At 46.7% G+C, this 22,275-nt stretch overlaps 1 protein-coding gene across 1 annotated transcript; it reads left to right on the plus strand.

Annotated features, from left to right (window-relative positions):
• Positions 1-3,044: 3,044 nt before the first annotated feature.
• On the plus strand, positions 3,045-5,806 carry LOC142831097 (metallothionein-1-like). Its single transcript, XM_089781429.1, has 3 exons — positions 3,045-3,235; positions 3,903-3,968; positions 5,558-5,806. Exons 1-3 carry the CDS (start codon positions 3,097-3,099, stop codon positions 5,650-5,652), a joined length of 300 nt encoding a protein of 99 aa, XP_089637555.1. The 5' UTR covers positions 3,045-3,096; the 3' UTR covers positions 5,653-5,806.
• Positions 5,807-22,275: the final 16,469 nt, after the last annotated feature.

The raw sequence follows: 22,275 nt of genomic DNA on the forward strand, positions 1-22,275 counted from the left end.
CTCCTTCTATTAAAAGGGGATAACAACACGCACCCACCTTACATGTCGTGCAGCTTTTTTTAGGGTTCATAGAATGCTTTGAAGAATAAAACTGTAAACTCTAGGTATGATTGTGTTTTACAGTGTTCTTAGCACCACAGCTATTTCTGACATACTGTGGTTTTTCTTTAGTGACCCATTTTTATGTTGTGTGAACTATTTTTATACAGCACCCACTCACAGGAGAAAGTTTGGGTGCAGGAGGGTGCTCCGGGCAGGTGGTTAGCATTGCCAGGTGTCTGGTATTGAACTGGACAGTTCAGTATTTTCAACTCCTATCTGGTAAAAAAATTCACGAACTATCGGACACATAAAATGTCCAGAACTTTCTGTTTTTTTCCTGGCCAGGAGGCAAAAATCCCGGGTTGTCCAGCTCAGTACGGAGGCAGCCTGGCAACCCTAGTGCTTACCGGGTTCCGCAGGCAGACAAGATGGGGGGTGGCCTCCAACAGCCTGTTAGGGCCAAAAAGCCTCACCACGTGTTTTTAAAGGGGCCACGCTGGGTTTTTTTTTTGTTTTGAGGATTTGTTGTTGTTTTTTCTTTTTGCTTAACAACTTAAAAACTTGTCAGAGAGGGAAAATCCACTGCTGAGGAAAATCGCATTGCCCTAGTTGCAGAAAAAAGAAAGGAAAGACAATTATCATGCAGCAGTCACATCCCAACTCTGACTTCCAACACTCTATGCAATGTCCACCAACAAGGCCGTGGCTCTAGGACTGGACCCATACAAAATAAAATCTGTGAAAGAGATCATCCTCAACCTTGAAGGATTGCCAATGAATACAAAATTTTGTTTTGCCCAGCTTCGACAAGACTAAGGCCAAGATTTTCAAAAGCAATTAGTGATTTAGGGTACCCATTTGGATACACCTTAATGGGGCCTGGTTCTCAGAGCACTTTCTGAAAATCAGCTCCAGGCATCTTAAATAGGGTTCCCAAAAATGAAGGCATAGGGAGTCACCACTCACTTTTGAAAATGTTGACCAAAAGCAACATGTCACCATTAGGGTCCAAACCAAAAAAATGTGTTTGCGTCTGGAAGATTTTCCCACGTTGAAAATACCTCTTGTGCCTGTGCTTTTCAGTTGAGTCTAAACTGCTCCTATTAAAAAAACAAAAACAAAAAACAAACAACACCCCCCAATGTCATTTGTTCAGCCCCTTCCAAGATTATCAAAGCTTTTTGAAGCAAAATGCAGGACAATGTAGCACTTTAAAGACTAACAAGATGGTTTATTAGATGATTTTTGCAACACATTAACAAACCTCAGAAGACCCATTATACAGATGAGGCCATAGAGTGAGTTGAGCAGACCAGAAACAGAATCTGGTCCTCTTACAAAATGTTGTTTCCTGAATAAATCTAGAAGGAATGCAATGGAGCAGCTACAGACAGCCCAGAACAAAACCCAGCTCTAGCCCCTAGCTGACATGTCCTCCTCTTCAAAGGCATGTGACCAGGAGCGACCCTAGACAAGCTGCCGGCAACTGGCGCCCCTGCCTCCAAAGCCCTCAACGGCCATTTATCTTGGCCCCCTAAGTGACCGCTTTGTATTGAGGGGCCGCCACTGTATGTGACAGCAAGATGAATAGTGGTACACACTTCAGTGGTGGCATGTCTAACATTCAGCTGTGCACTGCCACTGTAGGGTGCAGGAAGGTGGAGCCTGGTAGCTCTTAATGCATTTGAAAAGCAGAGGCCGGGTGTCTGGGACTTGGCACCAGCCAGGAATCAGCTGATGTCTCTGCCTCTTTCCCCCTCCCCCACGGTGCTGTGGGGTACCAGCTTTTAAGTGGGCTCCCCCCAACACTGGCTCCTGCCTCTCTCTGACAGAAGCAGCAAGTGGAGAGGGGAGAGCGACTAGTCAAATCGCTACTGGGGTAGTCAACTAGTCGCGTAGATTCCTCTCAAGTGGCCACTGTTCTGACGACAGGTGGTTCTCGGGGTTACTGCCTGCTGCTGATGCCAACATAGGGATCTGCATAGGTCCCTCTGCCCGCTCGGGCCGGAGTAAGGGGAGACAGGCTGGATCACTGCTGTGATGAGTGCACCCCGTGCTCTGCGCTCACAGCCCCCCAAGAACCCCGCAGCCTGGCGCCAGTCCCGCCCTGCTCTGCGCTCACAGCCCCCCAAGAACCCCGCAGCCTGGCGCCAGTCCCGCCCTGCTCTGCGCTCACAGCCCCCCAAGAACCCCGCAGCCTGGCGCCAGTCCCGCCCTGCTCTGCGCTCACAGCCCCCCAAGAACCCCGCAGCCTGGCGCCAGTCCCGCCCTGCTCTGCGCTCACAGCCCCCCAAGAACCCCGCAGCCTGGCGCCAGTCCCGCCCTCTCTGCGCTCACAGCCCCCCAAGAACCCCGCAGCCTGGCGCCAGTCCCGCCCTGCTCTGCGCTCACAGCCCCCCAAGAACCCCGCAGCCTGGCGCCAGTCCCGCCCTGCTCTGCGCTCACAGCCCCCCAAGAACCCCGCAGCCTGGCGCCAGTCCCGCCCTGCTCTGCGCTCACAGCCCCCCAAGAACCCCGCAGCCTGGCGCCAGTCCCGCCCTGCTCTGCGCTCACAGCCCCCCAAGAACCCCGCAGCCTGGCGCCAGTCCCGCCCTGCTCTGCGCTCACAGCCCCCCAAGAACCCCGCAGCCTGGCGCCAGTCCCGCCCTGCTCTGCGCTCACAGCCCCCCAAGAACCCCGCAGCCTGGCGCCAGTCCCGCCCTGCTCTGCGCTCACAGCCCCCCAAGAACCCCGCAGCCTGGCGCCAGTCCCGCCCTGCTCTGCGCTCACAGCCCCCCAAGAACCCCGCAGCCTGGCGCCAGCCCCGCCCTGCTCTGCGCTCACAGCCCCCCGAGGCGCTCAGGGTCCCTTTCCCTCTCCCGGCATCCGCTGGCCCGGGCAGGCTGGCTCCGACGCCAGTGGGGGCCGCAGGGCTGCGTGCACATGGCGCGGGGTGCGGCAGGGCGCGCAGGGGGCGGGCCGGGCCGGGCGATCTCGCAGGCGCCAGCGACTCCCTGGCGCAGAAGCCCTGGCTCAGCAGCGCCCCGGGCAGGTGCCCGCGCGGAGCCGTGCGCAATGGCCGGGGCGGGGGCTTTGCACTCGCTCCCGCTCTGTGCGCGGATAAATAGGGGGCAGCGGCCGCTCCGGAGCAACTTCTCCGCTCGGCATCTGCAGCCCGGCACCATGGACCCCCAGGACTGTCCCTGCGCCATTGGTAAGTGACTCCGCTCCGCCGCCCGCCCGTGCCGCGCACAGCTCCCCAGCCCGCCTCTCGCTCGGCGCTGGAGCGATTGCCCGCATCGCCGGGCGTGCCCGGGTGGCTTTTCCTCTGTCCCCGGGACGCGTTCGCTTTGCTAACGTCCCTGCCGCAGCCTGTCTGGCCGCTCCGTCTCCACTGGGCTGTTCCCAGCGCCCGGGCTCGCAGCTGGAGGAGCATCTCGGGGGGAGTGTCCAGTTATTCTTTGGAGGGTCCCAAACTGAGGCTGTACCAGCACATACTCCCCCTCCTTTCGCTAGAGAGCAAAAGTGAAGCACTCGGCATTTAAAAAACCTCAGGCTCGTATATGTTCGCTTTCTGGTACCACTTCTGCCATCAGTTAGGTATCAGGAATAGATTCTTCCTGAAGACCTGTGGCTAAACTTTCCTTCCTTAGAAAGATAATAAATAAATAGCACAAGCTGTCTGAGTTCTCTTAGATGCTGGGGCTGACTGACAAGTTTCCAAGGCAGTGTAATCTTTATTCCTTCCTCTTTACTCCATCCTCGGGACTACCTAGGGTTAGTATGGTTAGGGCCCTGGAATATAACTGTTGAGACCTGTCTGGCTTTTCCCAATGTGTTTTCATGGGGTGGTTATTTTTTCTCATGTTTGTTCATTTTAGGTGGCACCTGCACCTGTGGTAACAACTGCAAATGCACAAACTGTAAATGCACATCATGCCAAAAAAGTGAGTAGCTCAACAGATTTCAGTAGCCAATCAAGTATGTAGTATTTTAGAACCCTTACAGTCTATATCTATGAAATGTGCAGTTCTTTTCTAACCGACCTTGTTGCTTAATACACTAAACCAAATGAGGCCCTGGAATAACTTCATTGTTTTTTTTCTCCAGGCATGAATCTGGCCCTTTTCAAATATCTTTTCCCAACTACCATCAACAAATTCCTCCCTTGTTACAGACCATACACCAGTTTAATCTCTCAGCTCTTATTGCCATCTGGGCTCCTGTGATCTCTTCAGCTGCTGGAGAGCAGAGCTGTCTTCAAGCGAAATTTGACATGAGCCATGTCTGCCTCCCTTTATAGAAGGGCTGTGAAATCCTGTTACATTGATTACCTGGGGAAGTGTGATGTCTAGCCAGTTAAAGGGGTGGTAGTTGTGGGAGGAATGCTGCAGCCCAAGTGGACTGGAGTGTTCCCCCTGCCGCAGCAGGAGCGACTCCAGCACAGCTGGAACAATCCCTGCCTGTGACATGGTCTCGGCCCGCTGCAGACAAGGGCTGCTCTGGACGGCCCCTGCCTGTGGTGGACAGGGAGCTGCTCCAGCCCCACCAGTTAACCTTTCGCATCCTACTTCATTATGCTCCATGCAAGTCCTAGTAATTCCTGCCCCCTCCTCCACAGTGAAGTGCAGAAAGGAGCACTGATAAACAGATCAAAATATTAGACCGCTTCTGCCGCCTACAAAATGGGAGACAGTTGGAGAGAAGATGTGGTGGGTTGTTTTTAAAATGGGGATCTGAAATAGGAAGGTGGGGAATGACTAGACTAAACCCAAGGCAGTGAGACAAGAATAGAGAAGGATTAAGGCATATATGAGAAGAATAATAGAAGGCAGAAGTAGCATTGATTTTTTTCCCCATATTGCTTCACATGATTTCCCCAGGTGACTGCAACAGTCAAGGCTTCCCTTGAAATCAGTGGGAGTGTGGCTTGAATAAGAACTGTGGGATTGAAACCTCTACGTTTTAGAATTTGATTAGTTTATAATGTACCCTCAAGGCAAAACACCCAGGCTAGGTCTACACTACAGAGGTTTTGCGGAAAAACCCGTGGAGCATCCACACCTCAAGTGCATTTTTGCACAAGTAAAATGAAAGACCAGAGGGTTTTTTCTGGTGTAGGCATTCCTCCTCCTACGAGGAATAACTCCTTTTTGCACAAGAGCTCTTGCGCAAAAAGGTGTGTGGGTGGAGAACCGGGGTTTTTTTGCGCAAATAGAGGCAATCAAAAAAAGCACAAGGTGCCCTGGTGGCCATTCTGTAAATAGCAATCAGAGCTTTCTTGAGAGAGAGCGTCCATGCAGGCTGGACTTTTACGATGCACTTTTGCAGTTTGGATGCGGTCGGGCACAAGATCTCTTCTGCAAAAAGCTTCTTGCGCAAGCAGCCTGTAGTGTAGACATAGCCTTAGAGGGAATCTTATGTAGCCTTGGCTGTAGATGCTTATTTGGTCTGTCTCAGCCTGCCACATGGCATTCCATGTTATGGTCCCTGTTTGTTTTGGACCTGTTCTGACTCTGTTTTTATTCCTTGTTAGGCTGCTGTTCCTGTTGCCCACCTGGCTGTGTCAAGTGTGCCCAAGGATGTATCTGTAAAGGACAACCTTCAACCAAATGCAGCTGCTGCAAATAACATGCAACTTCTCTTCCTGACAGTGCTATATATAGTGACATGAAAACTACATTATTGTGCTTTTTGTATATTTGTCCAAATATGGTTAGTATTTGTGATGTGAGCAAAGCTGCCTAAAACAATAAAATTGCATGTATATACGTGTGTAGAAAAAGCTCTTGCTGGTCACTTGATTCTTGGACAGCACATGTCTCTTCCTGCCTGTGCGCCTTCCCACCATACACACAAGGTCCCCTGCAAAATTGCATACAAACTGCAGAATAGCTTGTACAGTACATAAAATTCAGTGTTGTGAACGTCCCAGCCCTTTCAAAACAAATAACTGCTTCCTTCGGAACTAGCAAAACACTTGATTTCTGATAGGTATTAAAACCTACCATTCAAGGTGGGGTATTTTCCTTCTTTAAATGTTTTTCTACTGCTGTTAAGGATCCTGTAGCCCTTCCTCTGGCAAAACTCCCCCAGGGCCAAAGGCAATCTCTTACTTGAGTGCTCACTGCAACTCCATGCTAACTCTTGAGGCTTTAAGGTAAAAGCCTGATGGAAGCAGTGAGCAAAGCATTCCCTTTTCAGTACGTGCCTTCTCAGCATGCGGGTGCTGTTACTGTGAGACTCACTGAACTATTTTTTCCCTTTTTAATAAGAGCCAGCTCCTTGCTTTACTTTCCATGAAGATGGTTTCCAATAGGACGCCATCATACCAGCTCAGAGACAATCTGGAAACTGCTGAGCCTCCTCAACTGCTTGCCTCGGTGGAGAGCTGAAAGCATTTGAAGGATCAGGACCAATGCAAAACAATAATTGTGATAAAATGAGATTATGCTCAGAGTACAATATGTACATGGCCGGGGCTGGTGTATATACTTCCATCCATTCTGAACTTCTGCTAGAAATGGCCCTTTCTAATCGTAGTCTATCACCAGCAGTTTCAGCCATGGGGGGGTCTCAGTGATCTTGTATTTCTCTCCTATTCCCCAGTTATAATTTTCTTATGCTGTTCTGGCTTCTGCAAACACTTCTTATGGGCAAATAGAGAGCCATCTGCTGACCGAAGTAAGAGCACTCCACCCCCTCCATATTTGGGACTTAACCCTACCTACTCCAAATGAACAGGAGCCCTTTACTTTGTAATTGCAGTACAGTGCTCATCTCCCACATCATCACATGATGCCATGCTCATCCTGTGCTGTGTGTCAGCAGTCTGATGTGTGAGAAACAACTACATCAACACCTCTTCTACGTCGGTCAATGCTGAAAGTGCTCACTCAGTACTATTGTACTATTGCCAGTCCTCCACCCTACTCAGCCTCATTTATTCTCTAGAGAACCTTTCTCAGGTTCATCTGATTTATCCTCAGCCACTCCAAGCTCTGTTGTTCCAGCCTTTATGGATCTTGAGTTTTGCACGAAAGTCTTCCAGCTGCACAAAATTCTCATTGGAATACACCCGATAGCTCAGTTGCTCTTCCCTTTGCTGGTGTCCAACCAGCCGGCCAACAGATCCCTACAGTCCAGCCTTGTTAAGAGGTATAGTATTTTGAGTGTTTCTCACAGTAAGGAAGAATTCAGTAGTGATGTTTATAAAGGGGATTCTTTGTTTAGCTTCCTGGACACACACACACATACACTAAAATTCCCTCTAGTTTCCATGCTAAGTAACATCAGCTAGTGTCACCACAAAGTGTCTCTCTAAATATTGGACATAGAATGGGCTCTTGACACTACATTCATTCTCAAACCTTGCTGAGGGCTAAGTCCATGTCAACTTTCAAACTCCAGCCGTTTTTAATGTAACCCCCAACAAAAAGTGTGGCTCTAGAAAAGAAATGTTATTGTTTTATCCAGAGGTGAAAGTAAGCGGGTGCGCCCTGGTGTGCAGCTCTGGCAAGAGCTGGCCGAGCTGTGGCAAAAGCCAGCAAGGACCTATTTAAAGAGCTGGTGCGGACCTGGGTTGCAATAGGACAGGACCTGTAAGAAATTGTAAGGTACTTTCACCACTGGTTTTATCTTATTGAACCTCATTGAGACTGGTTAGTGTAACAGCTGCTTTTTTGGGAGGACAAATGTAAGCAACAATTTAGCTCCTGTTTGGAACTAGGTAGCTGAAACAATAAGGGCTTCCATCCAAAACAAAGCCACATGTAGAGGTGGAGTAAAAACTGAACCATGCAGTCAAAATGTGGACTGGTGTGAACTGATATATCTGTGTGCGTGTCAGTGAATTAGGAGAAACAGCAGAGAAACTGGAAGAGAAGCAACAGAAAGAAAAAGACACAGCCAGAACAAGCACTGGGAATGTGGCCTTAAGCAAAAGCCTAGAGCGAGAGTTTTTGGGCTAAGAACTGTCTGAAAAAGGGCATGGAATAGTTAGGAAAAAGACTGTCCTGCTGTGTTCAGGGATATGGGGCTTTAGAAATAACCAGGATTGCATCAAAGGTACCTATCTTTGTCATCAGTTTCTCCTCATAACTCAACCTATTAGACCTTGAATTTTGGCTTACCACTCAAGTAAAAAATGCATATTATTATTATTATTATTATTTTATTTTTATTTATTTTTTATTATTTTATTTATTTATTTTATTTTATTATCTCATGAAAAGCAGAAGAGATTTAAAGATTTTCCTTCACACTTCCAGACAAAAAACCCAACAACATTTGACTGATGCAAGGCTTGGAAATTTTATTATGAAAGTTGCATTTAAAAAAATAGGGAGGGCTCAAAACAGGCGTGATAATGAAAAGCATTTTACAACCTTTCACTTCAGTCTTGCAAAGACCTATGCACATGCTTAAGTTTACACTCTGCACATAGGTTCACTGACTACAGTATGTTTTTCTGTGTTTCTCAAAGTGATCCGTGGACCCACTTTGAGAGTGTATCTACACAGCACCTGTAGGTCAAAATAAGATGTGCAATATGCATAGCTCAAATTGTGTATCTTATTTCAAGCTAATTTCAAAATAAAGCACTATTCTGAAATGTCCCTTAACCATTGCGGAATAATGTACCCATTATTTTGAAAACTAGTTTGAAATGAGAGGCACGTTTAAAGACACAGAATAGCTATTTTGAGGTACTTCCGGTATCCCAAAATAGCTCCGCTTTCTAGACATAGCCTGAGAAAGCTGCCAACTGGCACTCCCGTTTGTGTATTTATCGGCTCTGCAGCCATGGTGCTTCGCTGCTCCCCTTGGCTGCGGTTCCCCTGGGTTGCAAATGGCAAACCACAGACAAAGGGAGCCACAAAGTTCCATGGCCACGGAGCCGGTAAATAAACAAACAGGCGTGGCCGGTTAGCAGCTTTCTCAAACTGGTGCCTGTTATTTCGAAACAGGATTTTGAGATCTGTACTCTTGCTTTTCATCAGGAGTAATGCTAATTCTGAAATAGTTATTTTGAAATAACGATAGTGTGGACACTCCTGTGCCACTATTTCAAAACAATTACTCCCCAGAGTAATTTGGAATAATGACTCCCCAGTGCTTCCTGGGGCGCTAAGTCGGAGGCAGCATGTCCACATTAACAGAGCCTGCCTCGGGCTAATTTTGAGGCTCCCCTGAAGTGTGAACATGCTAGTTTGAATTTATTAAATTGGGAGATATGTAGAATTTACTAAATTACACTAGTTTCCTAGTGTAGACGTAAGAGTGCCCATTAAACTTTTCCATCACACCCCACTATCATGCAAAAGTGACGAAAAGTCCTGTGGCACCTTATAGACTAAGGGTATGTCTACACTACAGCTTTATTTAAAAATATCTAATTTATTTTGAAATAACGCATCTAGACACAAAATGCATTTCAAAATAGCATTTTGCTATTTCGAAATAGCACGTCCACACTGATAGGATGCTGAATCGCATTTGAGGCCAGCCAGAACCGGTTCTGGCAGGCCATCAGGTCAGGAGTTACCTTGTGTGGCTGCTGCCTGAGGCTATCTGAGACCTGTGCTTAAAGGGACCCCCCTCCCCAGACAGCCAGTTCTAAGGTTTCCCTGCTTGCTTGCCTACCTCACTGAGGGACGGCAAAGCATTTTTTCCCCTGCATGCTCTGGTTGCCCTCACTCAGGACACCACAGCATTCTGCAGCATGGAGCCGGAGCCACCCTTGGGCACTCTGGTGTTTTTCCTGGATATGTTGCTGCAAGCCTGGCAGCATGTTCTGCAGACAGTAACAGTCTCCCTGGTGTGCCCCACTGGGGGCTTGTGCCTCCTTCCTCCCTCACAGCCTTCCACTTACCCCTCCCTAACCCCCCTTCCTGCTGTACAATAAAAGACACGTGTTCATTACAACAAAGCCTCTTTATTGAACAAAACTGGGGTGGTGGAGGGGAATGAAACTGAGGTGAGACTGGGGAAAGAAGCGGGGAGAGGGGAGGTAGGAGAGAGGAAGGGAAAACCTGGGAGGAGGGAGCTGGCAGGGGGAGGCAAGGAGAGGAAGGGGGAGGAGAAGCTCAGGGCTCAGTGTTGGGGGTCTCACCAGCCCAACTGTCTCCCAGCACCGTGAGTGTGGGGGCCTCGGCATCCCTGGGGGTGTGGGGAGGGTGGGAAGGAAGAAGCAAGAGGGGGAGAAGGAGTGGGAGGAGGAGCGGTAGCTGGGGAGGCATCAGGGGCTGGAGCAGCAGGAGACAGCAAGCTCTGCCCCAGGGTTGATGACCACCTAGGAGACACGGACCATCCTGCCCCCCAGGATGCGGTCCAGGGCATCAAAATAGGGGCTGGGGGCTGGTTCTGCCCCTGGTTGGGAGCTGCCCCCTGTGGCCCTGGCATAGGCCTTCTGCAGCTCCATTATTTTCATGCGAACCTGCTCCTAGGTTCACATGTGGCCTTTGGTGGCCAGGCTGGCAGCCATCCGCCTGTAGACGGTTGCGTTCCTCCGTTTAGTGCAGAGATCACATTGGAAGCATCTCCCCAAACCTGAATAAGGCCCCGAACTCCGCACTGGACTAGGCAGGTGCCTGCCTTTTCCAGCCCCTGGCAGGCTCCTGGGAGCTGGCAGATTGGTCCTGGGGAGCGGTGGAGGGCTGGCTGGAACTGGCTTGCTGGCTTATGTTTTGGGGCCACTGGGTCAGGTACAGCGACTGCTGGCTCTGGGCTGGCAGGCTTGGAGCTGGCACAGGCACTGTGGCCAGAGTCTACCCCTTTAAGGATTCCGGGGAGGGGGGCAGGGAGAGGAGTTTTCTTGGTTGTGCCCAGAGTGGCCACCAGGGCACCCTGGGAAGGGCTGGAGGCCCCCTACTTCGAAATAAGCGTATTCACAGCTCTTATTTCAAAATAGCAATTTTGAAATTGGCATTATTCCTCATGGAATGAGGCTTACCAATTTCAAAATAATTTCAAAATAGTGGTTTGGCTGTGTAGACGCTGGTAAAGTTATTTCAAAATAACTTTACTGTGTAGACATACCCTAACAGATTTATTGGAGCATAAGCTTTCATGGGCAAAGACCCACTTTGTCAGATCATAGAATTATAGATCCATAGAGCTGGAAGAGACCTCAGTAGGTCATCAAGTCCAGCCCCCTGCTCTAGGCAGGACCAATTCCAACTAAATCATCCCAGCCAGGGCTTTGTCAAGCCGAGACTTAAACACCTCTAGGGATGAAGACTCCATTACTTCCCTAGGTAACCCATTCCAGTGCTTCACCACTCTTGTAGGGTGTGTCTAGACTACATGGCTCCGTCAGCGGAGCCATGTAGATGAGTGTATTCGGCAAAGGGAAATGAAGCAGCGATTTAAATAATCGCTGCTTCATTTACATCAAAATGGCTTACAGGATCTGACGACAAAGGTTCTGGGGTCAATTGGTCCCTGTCTAGACTACCACGCTGTGCCGACAATCAGCTGATCGGAACAGCACGGCGGCCATTTTGATGTAAATGAAGCAGCGATTATTTAAATCGCCGCTTCATCTCCCTTTGCAGAATACACTCATCTACATGGCTCTGTCGACGGAGCCATTTAATCTAGACATACCCCTAGTAAAATAGTTTTTCCTAATATCCAACCTGGACCTCTCCCACTGCAACTTGAGACCATTGCTCCTTGTTCTGCCATTTGTCACTACTGAGAACAGCCTCTCTCCAGCCTCTTTAGAACCTCCCTTCAGGAATTTGAAGGCTGCTATCAAATCCCCCCTCACTCTTCGCTTCTGCAGACTAAACAGACCCAACTCCCTCAGCCTCTCCTCATAGGTCGTGCTCCAGCCCCCTAATCATTTTGGTCACTCTCTGCTGGACCTTCTCCAATGCGTCCACATCCTTTTTGTAGTGGGGGGCCCAGAACTGGACACAATACTCCAGAGGTGGCCTCACCAGAGCCGAATAAAGGGGAATAATGACATCTCTGGATCTGCTGGCAATGCTCCTCTTAATGCAACCTAATATGCTATTAGCCTTCTTGGCTACAAGGGCACACTGTTGACTCATATCCAGCTTCTCATCCACTATAACCCCCAGGTCCTTTTCTGCAGAACTACTACTTAACCGGTTGGTCCCCAGCCTGTAACAATGCTTGGGATTCTTCCGTCCCAAGTGCACTTGTCCTTGTTGAACCGCATCAGATTTCTTGTAGCTCAAACCTCCAATTTGTCTAAGTCACTCTGGACCCTATCTCTGCCCTCAAGCGTATCTACCGCCCACGCTAGCTTAGTGTCATCCGCAAACTTGCTGAGGGTGCAATCCATCCTCTTGTCCAGGTAATTAATAAAGATATTGAAAAAAAACGGTCCTAGAACTGAACCTTGGGGCACTCTGCTACAAACCGACCGCCATCCTGACATCACGCCATTGATCACTACCCGCTGGGCCCAGCCTTCTAGCCAGCTTTCTATCCATCTTACAGTCCATTTATCCAATCCACATTCCCTTAACTTGCTGGCAAGGCTGCCAAAATTTATTTTGTAATAGTACCAAACTTTTCACGAAAAGGTACCAAAACACACAAAAACATACCAAATTTTAAACATCAATATATAAACCCTATAAAACATCTTAAACAGGAAAAAATACATTTAATTTACATTACATCTTATTAAAACATCAAAATGGAGGAAATACATTCAACTTACTTTATATTTTGTTAAAAGAGAACTTTTTCGTCAACTGCTTCATTACTGCTTCTTTTTTGTTGCATTCTTTCACAAAGCTCTTTTGGTGGATTCCATGTCGTGCAGTTAATGTCTTGAAGTAAAGATATAGATTTTATTAACGCATTTCAGGTGGACATTTTCAGAGACGCGCAATTTTTAACTTTAATGTTGTTGAGTAAGGAGAAAACTTTCAGCAGCTGCTGAAGAGTGAGGCAATAAAAGAAGATTGATCATAAATTTTGACAACAGAGAGAAGCGATATTCATCACCACATTTTTCTTGAGATATGTTAAACCAAAATTTTTCAGGCATTTTTTCAGCATTAGGAGGTTGATCTTGCATTGTCAGCTCCCTCCATTCTTTATTTATTTGTTCATAATGTTCTTCATCGACTAGGTTAGAAAATTTCATAACTAGTGGGATAATTGATTTAGGCCTTCCCTCAATAACATTAGCTGGGTCCAATGCCTCAAGCTACTCCAATTTTGCAAACAATTCACAAGATAAAAAGCACTGAAACATCTGCTTTGTAAGGAAAACATAGACATTTAAAATTTGTACTCGAAATTCTTGCAATTCTTTCCGGGAAATTGTTGTTGAATTATCCAGGTAAATGCTTTCTACAGTGGCAGCACAATAAATGTCATCTATCCTGAGATATGTTGAAGGATCATTAATATTGATTTTACTTATATCATTAGGTTTCAAATTTTCTCGCTTGATGAAATTACTGAGAATCCCTTTAACACTAGTATTAATAGAATTCCTTAACTTACAAATTCTAAATATTTCTGCTTGATACTTCAAATTGAGCTTATTGATGTCAGGCAAAATGTAAGCTAAGAAAGCATGATACATTTTTGTAATGGGATTTTGTAATCCTTCTAGAATTCTTGAAGCCATAGGAATGACATCTTCTAATGCAGCAGATGTAAAGAACAATAAAGCTGTGTCTACACTGGCCACTTATTCTGGAAAAGTAGCCGCTTTTCTGGAATAACTTGCCAGCTGTCTACACTGGCCCCTTGAATTTCTGGAAAAGCACTGACGATCTACTGTAAAATTGTCAGTGTTTTTCCGGAAAAACTATGCTGCTCCCGTTCGGGCAAAAGTCCTTTTCCGGAAAAACTGTTCCGGAAAAGGGCCAGTGTAGACAGCACAGTAGTCTTTTCCGCAAAAAAAGCCCTGATCGCAAAAACGACGATCGGGGCTTTTTTGCGGAAAAGCGCGTCTACATTGCCACGGACGCTTTTCCGGAAAAAGTGCTTTTCCGGAAAAGCATCCTGCCAATGTAGACGCACTTTTTTCGGAAATACTTATAACGGAAAACTGTTCCGTTTTAAGCATTTCCGGAAAAGGGTGCCAGTGTAGACGTAGCCTAAAAGTGCAGGCCATTGGTCTAAAATTCTTTTCACCACTTGCTCAAAGAAAGCCATTTTGTGCAGCTAATGTGGAGAATTTTTTGAGGATTGGTATTTGTAAATGTTTGAAATTCTTTATATTCATTTAGGCGCTTAGGACTATTGCTCAAATATGAAAAAATATTTCTGGCTAAATCTTCTAAGTAATGTGGCAGTGCAGTGCAGGTTTTAGAAGCACACAAGTGCAATGAATGGCAAACACGAGGTTGTATGAAGATATGAGGATTTTTCTGTTCTAAGAGATGCTGGACTCCTTCTTTGCTTCCCATTATAACCCTAACATTTTCGCTGGCAAATCCTATTAGGTTTTCAAAGGGGATTTCATTACTGTTAAAAACACCTCTATGCAATTATAAATTACAAGAGCAGTTGTGTCTTTAATTTCTAAAAGTGTTAGAAATTTGTCCACTGTTTTTTGAACTTCAGTATCATAATGTCTAGCTACCAGAACAAGTTGTTTGATAGTAGAAATGTCTGTTGTCTCATCAATAATAAGAGAAAATTTTGTCACCTTCAACTTAGATACTAGGTTACTGAAGTCATATTCACCGATCACATTAGAAAAAATGTATGTTCCTTTGGTTCTAGCACACTTGATATCCTTTGCTATTTTTGAATCTGGACAAACGTTTGCAACAAGGCCAGGCAAATGATCCAAAAGGGCTATAGGTAAATTGTGTTCTGCAATAAATCCACACAGTTTAAGCTCAGCAGCTGCTATCTATGCTGAGTGAATAGAGGATGGACCCGGTTTCATAAAGTCAGTTACTTTTGAAGTTTGTTTTGTAGATTTTAGGTTTTTTTTATGCTTTTCTGTGTTTTCATGTCTTTCAATTTGACTTAAACTACCAGCAATTTCGCAATTGCATAATTTGCAGAAACCTTTACCTGAGTTGTATTTAGTAACTACTAGCCAGCCAGAAAATTTTTCATGTGTCAACAATTTCGACGGCAATTTTCTCTCATAAGAAGCTGTACACTTTTGTTTCTTTTTCTTAGGAGTGTTATCCTTATCATTTTCATCGCTATCTGAACGAATATTTTTCTCTTCACTCATAATGGGTTCACAAAAAACAATGTGAAAACACAAAATGTTCACAAAGGACTTGTAAAAGTAAGCAAACAATGCCGAGTAACCGGAACACAGCGCTAACTGCGTCACTGAAACTCAAACTGATGGCAGGGCGGCAGGGCCAGTGACGCGGCCACGTGAAGTGGAGGAATACATCACATGATTGCATCACATTACACAATACACACAGTCACAGTCTCCTCTCCCCAGTCTTCATTTGCATAATAAACCAAAAAGATATTAATGAACATGTATCGGATGTAAGAAATGTTAACGTTGTAAAAATGAGCGTGGAACATAAAATTATAACTTAGAGGCTTCTGAGAAAAAATTTATAATATTAACACAAAATTCCTAAAACATACCAAAAATATCGGGCGTCGTACCAAAGATACAACAGGAGGTAAATAGTACCAATTTTGTATGAACGTACCAACTTTGGCAGCCCCGCTTGCTGGCAAGAATATTGTGGGAGACTGTATCAAAAACTTTGCTAAAGTCAAGGTATATCACATCCACTGACTTTCCCATGTCCACAGAGCCAGTTACCCCATCATAGAAGCTAATCAGACTGGTCAGGCACAAGTTGCCCTTTGTGAATCCATGCTGACTATTCCTGATTACTTTCCTCTCTTCCAAGTGCCTCAAAATGGATTCCTTAAGGAACCCTTCCATGATTTTTTCAGGAACCGAGGTAAGACTGACCAGCCTATAGTTCCCTGGATCGTCCTTCTTCCCTTTTCTGAAGATGAGCACTACATTTGCCTTTTTCCAATCATCCGGGATCTCCCCCGATCTCCACGACTTTTCAAAGATAATGGCCAAAGGCTCCTCAATAACATTTGCCAACTCCCTCAGTACCCTCGGATGCATTAAGTCCGGACCCATGGATTTGTGTATGTTTAGCTTTTCTAAATAGTTCCTAACCTGTTCTTTACCCACCAAGGGCTGTCGATCTTCATCCCATCTTGCATCACTTAGCACATTAATCCGGGAGCTGACCTTGTCCGTGAATACAGAGGCAAAGAAAGCACTGAGTACTGTTGTAAAGCAGGCTTTTTCTGTCCACGGCCTTCACATATAGCCCATCCTGCCACACAAGGCCCCTCACACAAAACCCAGATACTCAGAGGAGCATGGGAAGCACAATGCAGTTTTTGTGAATGGAATTTGACCTTATAGGCATCCTGGAACTCAGAGGCACCAGAAAACAGGGAGGTGAGCATGACTAGATAGCGCCTAGCTGCATTTACAGATAAGCCGCATTTGACCGTAGCTTGACCGGTCTTAGGGGCAAGGGAAAAAGCAAGCATAGGGTAATAAAACACAACTGTCTCACACTAACCATGCCCCATCTAGTCCTGTCCACGAGGGGATCATGCATACATCACGAAAATTCCTATAGGGAAGTATTGTCATACTACCTCATCACTAGCCTATCAGGCCCTGCCAAATGCAGACCCTAGCATGGCATTAGACACCAAATTTTTGTATAAAAGACCCTCTACCCCTTTGTTCGACGGAGGTTCCGTGTATTGAGGGCACGTGTCTTTTTTTGCCCGGCTAAAGGATTGATCACCCTGAGGCTGCCTCCCCACCCTTCGAATCAAATATAGGGGTGCACGAGTCCTGAGCATGCTCCGAGTTCTAGTGTGTCTTTGTGTCGTTATCGTTGCTGGATTTGTAAGTATTGCTTAAATGTATTAGTTATTGGTTTAATTAATAGTTAAATTGTGTTAATTTCACTGTGTAATTCTGTAAAATGTATCTAAGTTCTGTTAACCACACCGTATAAATTGTATAAACTTGTGTTGTGTAGTAGTGTTGTATTTAGGTTAAATATAAGTGTTAGAAATAGAAGCCCAGGAGTTGTTAAGTTGTAAAAGTAGATTTATGACTAACTCCACCAGCTGCCCTAAAATAACCATAGAGGGGCTGGCTTTGGACAAAGTTTTTATTATCATTATATTGTCTTTGTTTTTGTATTTTTTGTTAAGCAAATTAGAGACAGTGATTTGGTATAGTTGAATTGTAATAAAAGAAGTTTGTAATTAGTTAAGTACAGCTAAGTTTAGGGTTTTCTACCCTGTAAAAGCATTAGGCAAGTGATAGTTTAAAAAAACCATTTGCTAATTGTTAGTTTTGATAAAAACAAAATCATTCCACTTAATAAAAATAATTTGTTTCACCATCATTCAGTAGTTTTCACTGGGTAGTCGGCTTTAACCCTTGAGGCTCCCATCACATCACCCAACCAAAGTGTAACAAGTACTTCAGTTTTCCCCACATCATCTGTCAGTAGGTTACCTCCTTCATCCAGCAGGGCCCCCCACACCCTCTCTGATCACCTTCTTCTTGTTAACATGCCTGTAGAAACCTTTCTTGTTATCCTTCACATCCTTCGCCAGTTGCAATTCCAATTGACTTTCGCCTTCCTGATAACCCCCCGGCATTCTCGAGCTATACATTTAAACCCCTCCCTGGTCATTTGTCCAAGTTTCCACTTTTTGTAAGCTTCCTTTTTGTGCTTAAGTTCACCAAGGATTTCCCCTGTAAGCCAATCCGGTCTCCTACCATGTTTGTTTCTCTTGCTACGCATCGGGATGATTTCTTCCTGTGCCTTCAATAAGGCTTCTTTAAAATACTGCCAGCTCTCCTGAACTCATTTCCCCTTCATGTTAGCATCCCAGGGGATTCTGCCCATCAGGTCTCTGAGGGAGTCAAAATCTGCTTTTCTAAAGTCCAAGGTGTGTATTTTGCTACTCTCTTTTCTTCCTTTGGTCAGGATCCTGAAATCTACCGTCTCATGATCACTGTTTCCGAGGTTGTCACCCACTTCTACTTCCCCTATTACTTCCTCCCTGTTTGTGAGCAGAAGGTCAAGCTGCGCACGGCCCCTGGTCGGATCCTTCAGCACTTGTAGTCCATGCAGAGTTCTTCTTCTTGTGCTGTTGGTGGGAGGTTAACTGTGTGTCAGTGCGCTGTTCAGTGTTGTGTTGAAAGTATTCCTTGAGTTGGAAATGACAAAAGTAGGCTTCCAGATCACTGCTGAACTGTATTATGTTTGTGGGGGTGGTGGGGCAAAAAGAGAGTCCCCGAGGTAGGACAGAACCTTCTGCCGGGCTGAGTGTGTAGTTGGATAGATTGAGTAAAAGACTCTGTCCAGGAGTCTGTTGCAGTTGGAGTCACTGGGCAGGGCTCACAGTGCCGAACAGGAGTGCTGGAGCTCAGAGCTCAGCCTCAGAGCGAGGCATTGAGATCATGCAGCCTGCCCTAAACGAAGAGCGAGACCCCTTAGGGGGCTGGCACTCTGAAGGTTTCCTTGGAGGGAGCTGTTTAAATGCTGGTCAGTACACATGTATTTTGGGTATCAGTTCCCCTTTGCTTAGCACAAATATTTGCAAAAAGGAATCTGTTGGTGCTTGGTTCGATAAAATGGCAGGAGTCCCAGAGGCTTAAGGCCAAATACCCAGTGAAAATACAGAATGATGGCAAGACAACAAGTTTTGCTAAAGAAGGAGTGATTTATTAAGCTGAACAACTTCCTAATATTTACCTAACATTTACCTAATATAATGAACAACTACCTAATATTTACCATACAACAACTTTTAAACCCTACCTAAGTTACAGCTAAGTCAAATATATATACACTTAAAAAAACAGTTTCTTTAACACTGACAATAGCAAGGGTAAAAGTTACCCCAGAGCAATATATTTTCCAACCTGTCTCTTTTAAACAACTTAACAGTGGGGGGTAAATTAAATACTCACAAACTCAGCAACAACAACACAAAGACACACAAGGAATCGGAGCATGCTCGAGATTCGTACACCCCTTTTTAGATTCGGTGGGTGGGAGGCGGCCTTTGGGTGATCAGTCCTAAGCCAGACTCAGATTCTGTCTTCCAATATTCGGGAGTCCTCCCCGAGCTAAGGGCAGAGAGGTTTTTATGTTCTTGCCTATTACCATATTTGGTGTTGTTTGTGCTCCGGGAGTGGCATGGGTGTGGTCTGGGTGTGGTGTGATGCCCATATAGGTTGTTGAGTACTGGACTCTGTCAAGCTCCATTTTATTGGTAGATAAGCCTTGTTGCTATCCAGGGCTATGTCTAGACTGCAGGCTTCTTTCGAAAGAGGCTCTTTCGAAAGCATCTTTCGAAAGAGCCTCTTTCGAAAGAGAGCGTCTAGACTGCACGGAGAAATTTCGAAAAAGCGGCTTGCTTTTTCGAAAGAAAGCATCCAGTGAGTCTGGATGCTCTCTTTCGAAGAAGCCCTATTTACATTGAAGAACGCCTTCTTTCGAAAGAGGAACTTTCAAAAGAAGGCGTTCTTCCTCGTAAATTGAGGTTTACCGCCATCGAAAGAAAAGCCGCGTTCTTTCGAATTAATTTCGAAAGAACGCGGCTTGAGTCTGGACGCAGGGGAAGTTTTTTCGAAAAAAGGCTACTTTTTTCGAAAAAACCCCTGAGTCTGGACACAGCCCACGTGACGTGGTGAGGTTGCTGAGGTAGATCTCGGCTATACGCACGAGGCCTGGCCAAGAGAACCCATACTTGACAGAATCATGTGGCAGGTGCTCAATCTGTAGATTGTCAGCGTGGCCTAGTTGACAGGAGCTCTAGACGGAAAGTCAGGAGAAGCAGGTGCTGTTCCTAGCTCTGCTGCTAACCTGCTCTGTCTTGGATAAGCCACTTACCCCTTTTGTGCTTATTTTCTCTCCCACTGTTCCTCTGTCTTGTCTCTCGTCCAGCACAATGGGGGCCAGATGCTAGGGGTGTAGCCATTTAGGCTCCAAGCCCACTGTGACTGACTGGGCCGGGTCTGGGCACAGCTGAGGGTGTCCGCTCAGGGCAAATTGCTCAAATTCGGGGCTCCTTTCAGCCCCCAGACTGGAGACCTCTCCAGACAGGCCACAAACCAGTCCCACAGAGCACTTCCATCTGTCTGCCTGAAACCTCACGAGCAAAACCCCTCCGACACCACAGCAATATCCATGCCCCAGATGGCCCCGGGCCTCATACACAGGTGAGGGGTTTTAGAACCCAATCTCACCCACCAAGAACAGGTTCTGTCCGGTTCCAAGAAACCAACCACAGATCCCAGGCCAATTTACCCTCCGGATCTTAACCACAAATCACGCTGAGCCAATCCTTTAGCATCTAACATCTAAAGGTTTATTATTATAAGAAAGAAAAGCATGAGAGTAAGGTGGTTAAGGTATCATACGTTACATGCATCGAATATCCTAGTTCTCGATACAGGCTTGCAACAGAGATGTTATAGTTGCTGGCTTAAAAGTCCTTAGTGCACATCCTATGCCAGGATGGGTCCGCAGTTCCTTCCGGCTCTTCGATCCCTGCACTGCTGCCTCTGGGATGATAGGCTGAGCTGAGTTCCAAAATGGAGTCCTAGTTCATAGATGTTCATAGACATTAAGGTCAGAAGGGACCATTATGATCATCTAGTCTGACCCCCTGCACAGTGCAGGCCACAGAATCTCACCCACCCCTCCCAGAATAATCCTCTCACCTATATCTCAGATATCGTAGCCTTCAAATACTTTGAAGACCCCAAGATGCAGAGAATCCTCCAGCTGTGATCTGTACCCCATTCTACAGAGGAAGGCGAAAAACCTCCAGGGCCTCTGCCAATCTACCCTGGAGGAAAATTCCTTCCCGACCCCAAATATGGTGACCAGCTAAACCCTGAGCATGTGGGCAAGACTCATGAGTCCTGGCTTCTTCCAAGCTGGAGGGAGTCACATGGCCAGTGGCCAGGTGTGTCTTTGGCCTCCAGAGGTCCATTGTTGCCTGGAGCTTCGCTCATTAGCATGTCCATGGGCAAACATTCCTAGCCCATTACTCAAGCACATTCAGAGAAACTTCCAGTCTCCATACAGAGTAGATTCATAACTCCACACACAGACATTATACAGATCTATGAAGTGCATATACAGACTCAGTAGAAAGTAAGCTTTATTTTGACCCCTCACACAGCCCCCTTTGTACCACTTTGGGGGCCAACACCCTCTCCCCCATGGGTGCAGCGGTGATCTGGCTGCTTCCCTCAAATTCAGTAACACCTAGTCCTTGCTCTGCTCCTGGCTGGGCACATGGGCTTCCCCTTCTACATCCTGTGCTTCAGCCAGGCCTGGAGAGTGTGTTGGGGGCTAGTCCTGTTCTGTTCTGTTCTGCCACTGTTCCTGCCATGGAGTGGAGCTGGGAGATTGTAAGCCCTGGAATCCCAAGCCCACTCTCCAGCAGGAGGAAGGAGAAGCGGAGCAAGCCCCCAGTACTGCTTTGCAGCTGGAGCTCCAATACCAGAGCAAACCCCAGCATCCAACCCCACTCCCCACTGGGAACACTGGGTGGGCAGAACATGACAGCCCCAGCACCCGAAGTCCCCTCTCTGCTGGGAACATGGGTGGATAGAACAGGGCAAGCCTCTGTGCTGAAGCCCCACTCCTCACTGAGAGCACTGGTTGGGAGCGAAGCATGCCCTTGATTCCTCTCCCCAGCAGGAGCATCCTGTGGGCAGAGCAGGGCAAACCAAGTGCCTGGTGGGGAGTGCAGGGGCACACAAGGGCCAGCGTTCCCTCTAATTTTGTACATGTGCGGGATACATTTTTTAATGTGTACCAAGGCAGATGCAGATGTGCACCACTACTAGAAATGCATGCATCTGGCCAGGGGGCAATGTGCCTGCTCTGCTAATCAGCTGGACAGCATTTGAATCTTTCCTGGGGAGCTGCCCAAGCACACAACTTACAAGGAACACTGATAGGTGCTCCTGCTGGGGAGAGGGATCCGGGGCTTGCCCTGCTCTGTCCCTCCCTCCTCCAAGGACAACTGGAGGGAGGGAGAGATGGCCCCATTGCTGCTACCACCCCATCATTGCCTGCCCACCTGAAGCTGGGCCCCACTCACTTGTCCCATCCTGGCTACACCACTGACCTTAGCTGGGAGTTTTGGATGCTATTGTAAAACACAATAAACTCTTCAAATCAATGGGATTGCTCTTGTTCTCAAAGTTAA

The sequence above is a fragment of the Pelodiscus sinensis genome, chromosome 12, assembly GCF_052426305.1.
Source record: "Pelodiscus sinensis isolate ZL-2025 chromosome 12, ASM5242630v1, whole genome shotgun sequence".
In the NCBI taxonomy this organism is placed as follows: Eukaryota; Metazoa; Chordata; order Testudines; family Trionychidae; genus Pelodiscus; species Pelodiscus sinensis.